This window comes from Sycon ciliatum, chromosome 5 (assembly GCF_964019385.1).
Source record: "Sycon ciliatum chromosome 5, ocSycCili1.1, whole genome shotgun sequence".
Lineage (NCBI taxonomy): Eukaryota > Metazoa > Porifera > Calcarea > Leucosolenida > Sycettidae > Sycon > Sycon ciliatum.
The window spans coordinates 27,845,099-27,852,436 of NC_088647.1; the positions used below are offsets into that span (position 1 = coordinate 27,845,099).

A 7,338-nucleotide genomic window follows, 5' to 3' on the forward strand; every position below is an offset into this window, starting at 1 on the left:
CAATGACGAGCAGACGGTTCTTGAGCTGAGGGGAGAGCGCCGCGTCTGGCTTCACCGCAAGTTGGTAGGATTCATGCCTGATCTCTGTTCGCGCCGTTGACGACTTGTAGGAGACCTACAGAGAAGTCGGACATGTTGTAGGTACAAATTCCAAAAAAATCATCTAATGATAAGCTCTATCACGTCTTGGATGCGCAAACCAACAGCTTTCCAACTCGGAAGGTTCTAAGTTATGAAATAACATGAGAAAGGGGGAAGGTGAGCGTACTCAACACGAATACAAGCCAAGTATCACAGCAAGCTAAGAATGTTGGCTATCGGTTTGCAACTTCCAAGACGTGATAGAGCTTATCATTAGGTGGTTGAATGACAAAATTAATAATCATCTCCTGACATTGATGTGCCCGTGACTTCAAAAGAGTGTAAGCTACACTCATGGAATGTCACGGTTTGGGAACAAAGTGAACATGATGATGATGGCATGTGACTCTTTTTCAAGACAACATTATCAAAAAAAGCGTGAGGACGCTATTCCACATGCGAGTCGGGGAATGGCCATACTCTTGTCCGCAAAAGAGAGTGGTCTATTAAAATGCCTTTCACTCCTCTGTACTTGCCTGGTTTCTCTTGTTGTCATAAAAGCCTCCAGATAAGCTGCCGCTAACGAATGGGAAGTTGACATTCAAATTGAATGATGCTGTCGTAGTGTCTTGGTAATCCTTGAAGCTTTCAAACACCTCGGAAAACTGCTTGACCTAGTTTTGCAGCAAATATCCACAGACAGATAGAAACGCGTCCAAACAATATGTCACAAGGGAAAGAACAAGACCACCCTTGTCTAAATAATGATAATTATATTTTGTCAGAAGGAAAAGTGTATGACCACCGTTGCAGAGCCGGTTATTTGCTACAGTACTGTCGGGCCCCGAAGAACGGAGCGCCAAAGAATAGCCAGCCTAGACTTTCCAAAGTACAGCATACCAATGTAAACAGGGTGACTCAACTGTGCATAGACTGTAATACATGAAAATAAGAATGATCTAGGCTAGAAGGCTGACTCCCCCCCCCCCCCCCCCAGTTCTTCGGCGACAGACAGTACTACTACTGCAGCTCTGTGCACTAGGCTACAAGACAAAGAGCACGGCAACATGGCGTACATGTACGTCAATCAGAAGCGCCACAGATTTGTCATGTGCCGGTACGGAGAAGTGTGACTCGAGGGCTTTTTGTAGCCAATATTTGCTGGCTGAAACTCAGAACAATCAGGGTGTTATGGCGATGGTCCAGGGGAAGTTGAGATGAATACCCAATAATGTTCTGGTCGATGTGGCTCCAGTCCTACCAGGAGGGGTGGTGAGTCTGCAGGACAGAGATTCTGGAGGGGAAGTGACACATGTAGGGCATGAATTTAATCACGTAGGATACCGTATTTTTCGGAGTATAGTGCGCACCTTTGTATAACGCGCACCCCCCAATTTTCATTGGGGGTGCGCACTTCAATCTGCATTGAAGTACATGCATTTCATATTCGGAGCATAGTGCGCACCTGCGATTTAGGGCCTGAAATGGCACATCTAAAGTACGCACTATACTCCGGAAAATACGGTACATTCTAGTGAATGTGTGACTGCAGGGCATGGGGGGGGGGAAGATGGGTGGGGGGGGGGGGAGGCACCGGGTCAGAACTAGAACCGTGAAGTAGTCCGATTGGAGCTTCTACTTACATCGCTGGATTTGATTTTCACGGCCTGAATCTGATCGGGAATTAGGTACTTTCCATCTGGTGTCGTCTGGCAAAGGTCATACGTCATGTCGTGCATGAATCCCATCGTGTTGGAGGTAAGTGCGTCCCATCCCCAGCCAGGTAATATCTCCATCCGAAGATTAACACCTGCAGTGGCAAGCAAGGGAAGAGAACAGGCAGCCCAGTGGTCCGACAGCAGTGTGAAATCCGCAGTACCTGAATATCGTCATGACAGGAGTTTTGAAACACATAGCAATCAATATCTGAATACGAAGTACGGGCAGTGCTAACAGAGGTACCCGTTTTGAGTCCACCCGCATGAGTCCTTTCACACAATAACGCTGCTCATCAGTGCATTCATAGTGCACTTGCTTGCCAATAGCACTATGCCAGATGGTGAATATATGCATACAGCTTTCACGTGGCAAGACCGCAGCACCGATTAGGTGTGCAGAAAGGGATTAGTCATCATTCTCTGCTTTTGTCCAGCAAACCAACCCTGCAATGGACTGGATATTCCCAGGCAAAGCAATTCACGTGGGTATCAAAACACGTTAATTCCGCGCAACAATTCACATAACAGGATCTCACCGGTGGCTTTCGCACATTTGTACCATGCTGGCTCGTATGGGTTGTCCTTTTTGCGCTCGTAACTCTCCAGCGAGACTGGTGATTCATACTGTGTCCGCGCTCCGCTGTCGTCCGGCGAATCCACCTCTATGGTCAGCGACCCGGCAGGCTGTCGTTGAACTGTCGCCGTGAGTACAAACGAGAGCGGCGATGCAACCAGGAGCAGAGTGACTGCGAAGGAGTGCCACCGTTCCATATCTAAATTACACAAAGACAGGATACGATTGTATTGCAGGAGACACCTCTGATAAGAGATACACTACGGGCAGCAGGAAAGTGTATTTCAGTATCCGACGTACATGTACTTTCTACCCAACATACTTCAGCACGGATCAATACACATGTGCACGGGACACTGTACGAAGCAAGAGTATTATACCAGAGTAGGTACTTAATGAGTTCCACTGTACAATTGTGCAGCAAATTATGGACGTGTTCAATATGCCTCAAGCATAACACACAAACACACACACACATACACACACACACACACACACACACACGCGCACTAGCGTATCCTGTGTGCACGGAAACCGCAGACGGGCAATGGGTCATCATGATCGCTAGATATTTTAGCGATGGAAAAGATTTCAAAAGGCTGAGCTTGAGCTTTGACTGACTCACGATGGCGATCCGGAGTCCAAGCCTTAATTTTCAATCGATAAAATTGCAAGAGCACGACTTCCTGTTCCCCGAACAGTGTTTCACAAAATTCAACCATCATCCGTTGAGCTCCAATAGGACAATGGAATATTTTCTCCATGAGCACTACATGTTATAGCCCTCCAGCAGCAGAAACAGGACTAGGGATGAAACGTACCGGTATGTTATGTTCCCAGTGCGGAAAGTTCCAAATTCATATTTTTTATCCCACTTGAATGCATGCGACTGAAATGAGACTAACACCTTTAATTTTAAAAATCAACTAAGAATAGCTCCTCTCATGTGTTGGAGATGAGAGCTTTTTGAATAGCTCATGGAGGATTTTTTCACTGCGGCATGGCACCACTGATTCACGCCTCCTTGTCCATCTAGTTGTACATGAGCTCATGAGGGGCTTGTCGTGCTACACTGCAAGCTATAAAATGTACGGTAGTGTTACTCGAGCAGAAATTTGATTATCTACTCCAAGCTCTTTTTTATTTATTTTTTTACTTCCTCAATAGATGACTCTGATGAGAGGTGGATACGTGGAGCACTGTGTATTGACAGGGCAGTCATGCTTTCTGGCAGGTTTTCCCAGTGGATGGTTTGACCTACTACAGTGCTGGCAACTGAAATCCGACCCCCTTGCCGGCACACCGCGCCGGCAAGGGGGTCGGATTTCAGTTGCCAGCATTGTAGTACTGCTCATGTACTCCAGTCCAGTCCAGATGGCAGTCGAGGGCCAGTCATGTGTCTACTGGATGGCCAGTGAGCCCCATTCGGAGCACCAGACGTCTTCGATAATCGTTTCCGCCGAATGCTAGTAAGTACTGCTGTTCGTTATTATTATTCCAATCACATGAGATAATGATTGCGATGCATTGCTGCGACAGTGACTGAGGTTTTGTCTCTGAAACTATTGTTTACATGAGATAAATCAGCAAATTATATTTTGTGCGCTCGTATTCATCACAATTTCGGGCTAAGATAAACACGACCATACCTTCTCTTCAGTACCCCACATTCTATGCGTTCGCACTGAGTCACTTGCACACGGAACGCTAGCGAAGTTAGTTACGGCCATGAGAGCCACTCGTGGCCTCTGCCTCTGGGCCAGGGAACGCTTTCCAGGACGCGGACCAGTGATGACAAAATCACACGGTAAAGTACTTCCTAGAATCAAAGGTGCTTCGCTATCCATAAAACCATTGTCGCTCCGGGGATTACTTCCAACCAAAGCTACATCTGCAGTCCTACAGATTCTACCTTCGGAGTCTACCTGAACCCTTTGCCCACAACGCGTAACAGGTACCGGTACAACGAATGGCAATCCCAGATCGACTGGTCTGCACTCTCAGAGAAGCAGAACAACCCTCTCGAGCTCTGCATGGTCAACTGCAACAGAAAAAGTGTAATGTTGTTTAGAAACGTGTACTTTGACCTTCCGTGCTGAGATGAAAGAGCGCCCGCTTGCTTGTTAGATTATTCATGTTTGCATGAAGTAGGCGCATGTATGTATACTTTGAAGACCTACACAGTGCTGGCAACTGAAATCCGACCCCTGAGCGGTGGGTTCACATTCTTTGCGATGTGAGCGCACCGCTCAGGCGCTCAGGGGGTCGGATTTCAGTTGTCAGCAGTGTACATGACTGTAATGAATGAATGTAGGCTCTACAACGATGTCTATCCTTGCCATGGCCATAGGGGCATAGCCATAGGGTAGGTAGGATTTTGCTTCCGACCAATATTCATAATCGTGCAGCATAGAAGCTCAGTTGACCCGAAACTGCTAAGTCTACTATTCATCTAAAATTAGATTCTAACCATCCATGTAATCCCTCGTGAACTCAGTCCATATTATCCAATATTATTGGAACGACTACGTCCAGCACTGCAAAAGTCTGCTATCACCACCACCACCACCACACTAACGCACCGGACTTACTGTTATCTCTGTTATGGTGTGGTACTTCAGGAATCCTCTTAGCGAAATCGAGTCCTCCCCAGTGAACTGACTATCCGGAAACTTCAAAGCATGAACAAAACCCAACATAGGATGCAGGGTGTCAATTTACTGCAATTAGTAGTGTCTTTTGGGTACATGTAGTCGAGTATTTACCTAACAAAATTTAGTGATGAGGTACTACAATTGCATTCTCGCTTTGTGGGCTCTAGATCACTCAGAACTGAGTGGGTCGTGGTCTTGCTCATTCAAATCTGGCTAAGTACGATCGATAATGGCACTGGAGAGCGTCTGTACTACTACTGGTCATAAAGCATCCAACATACAACTGCGTATCGTAGGAGGGTCTCTGCTACACTCAGGATCAGTCGTGGAACCTCGAATAGAATGCTCCCTGCACCGGAGTGTATGCGTGTGTACAACGTTAATTCGGATGCGCACGCAAATGCATCGCCGAATTTTTTAGTGCCTATGATAGCAGTGGACTTCGTACTCCTAGCCTACATCGGCTCAGCATCCCAAGTGGCATTTCGGATTGCTGTTGTCGAATTCTGAAATATCCTGGAAGGCACGTTCCCTAGCTAGAGGCAATGCGCGAGGTGTCACCTTTGCTTACCAAACACAGATTGTGGGCATCCTTTCCAGACAATTTCTGGTCGCTCGTCGAAGCTTGATCGATTCCGGCCTTTCCGAATTCTGTTCTTGTTTTTAGAATGCAGTATGTGGAGATTACGCGTTTAACAATGAGTACAACACCTGCAATGCAGTACATGCACACGTATACAATCCGAGTACTGGGCATGATGGCGTTTATAAACGTCAGTCCTGGGCATCATGGTGCTTATAAACATCTGTGCTGGGCATGATGGAGTTTTTAAAGTTATGTAAATGTCCGTACTGGGAATTATGGTGTTTATTAACGTCCGTACTGTGCGTTATTTACGTTTAGAAACGTGTGTCTTGGGCGTGATGGCGTTTATGAACGTCCTTCCTGGGTATCAGTCCTACCTACCCTGCCACATATGTGTACAAGGAAAGAAGAGAAGAAGGGACGCAACGTTGACCGCGGTTGTGATTGCCTACAGCAAGTTATCTTGCTTCCAGACATCGTCTTGGAATGATAAGGAAGAGCTAAAAATAAACTGCATTGGCTTCGGGTCATGTCTGGCGGGTTAACCACCATCTGCTGCCCCGTCTAGACAACATCACCTTTATATTAGTTCTGCGTTCGGTCACGCAACTCGGAGGAATTCATGACCACTGCTAGTACAATAGTTCAACTCACAACCTTGTTGACCCTGCTTCCCGGCTTTGAAGCCCTGGAATGGGATAACATCCGTAAACCGGCCTCTTACGGTCTTAGGTGACATTGGGTGGCATTGGGTCAGGCGAAAACTGCGGACTAGTGTCCTCTTCACTATCTTGCATCTCCAGTATCATGTCGATCAGTTCTATAAGCATAACTTTCGCTTGTCACGGCATTCATTCCTGCAGGCTTGCATCCGACCACAAGCAATTTGACGCATTAAAAGGTTTTGTCGGCCCTGGCTGAGGTTAGAACTCCGCACTGCACTCGGACACAAGCCGTCCGTCATTGTGCCCTGGGCGCACACCATAGGCTCTCTCCTGACGATTGCATGGGGTCCATTACATGTATTGCCAAGAGCATGTGGCCGGGGGATATACGTTCTACTCCATAAAATACCCTGGGCAAATAGTTGTCGCGAAAAACGTGCAATCGCGCAACTACAGTGTAGGTTTTAATAGGTTGTGTTGAATGCCCAAACCGTGATGAACGAGACGAACTTCATTATCTTCAACGACCTGTGGAGCAAACTGTACATGTCCATGCGGATGAGTAGGCGACAGATCCAAGCCAAGGGCTCGGATCCTGACTGCTAAAATAACCGTGTTTGTATAGATGGATTACATTGTCAGTCATTGGCTGGCACAGTTGTCACTCGTTCGCCTCAGCTGTCCGTCTGTCACGCTACCGAACGGCTGACAGCACCGTCATGTGTAAATGCCAGTCATAACGCGTTCACGATCGCGCAATACACACATTCTACACATACTTGAAATACGCCACTTGCCTTGTTAGTCATGCACAACATTTATTATTATTTTTATTTTATTCCAAGCAATACATGGCTGGGCTAGCCAATGACCACTTTGCGTTCGCAACATGTACACTAGGTGCGAGGTCAAAACGGAAGAGTTTACGTCTTCAGTACAATCATGTACATCGATATCGCAGCATAGCTGCATAGCGTTACAATGTGTGCATGGATTGCCTGTACCTCTTTCAGAACATCAGTATTCATTGCAAGTGGAGGACGAACATGTGCACCACAGA

At 46.8% G+C, this 7,338-nt stretch overlaps 1 protein-coding gene across 2 annotated transcripts in view; it reads right to left on the minus strand.

Moving 5' to 3' along the window:
* Positions 1 to 5,391, minus strand: part of LOC135818237 (macrophage-expressed gene 1 protein-like) — a 21,304-nt gene extending 15,913 nt beyond the window's left edge. The window contains exons 1-6 of one of the 2 annotated variants that reach the window (XM_065331596.1): positions 5,139 to 5,391; positions 4,965 to 5,045; positions 2,336 to 2,572; positions 1,725 to 1,891; positions 618 to 755; positions 1 to 115 (exon numbers count right to left, since the gene is read on the minus strand). The exon at positions 1 to 115 is cut by the window's left edge and continues 125 nt beyond it. In XM_065331596.1, the coding sequence (XP_065187668.1) occupies positions 1 to 115; positions 618 to 755; positions 1,725 to 1,891; positions 2,336 to 2,570 (655 nt within the window). In that variant the 5' untranslated portion in view covers positions 2,571 to 2,572; positions 4,965 to 5,045; positions 5,139 to 5,391. Of the gene's footprint in view, positions 116 to 617; positions 756 to 1,724; positions 1,892 to 2,335; positions 2,573 to 4,964 lie in introns of both variants that reach the window. The other variant, XM_065331595.1, reaches the window with a different exon arrangement.
* Between the last annotated feature and the right edge of the window lie 1,947 nt (positions 5,392 to 7,338).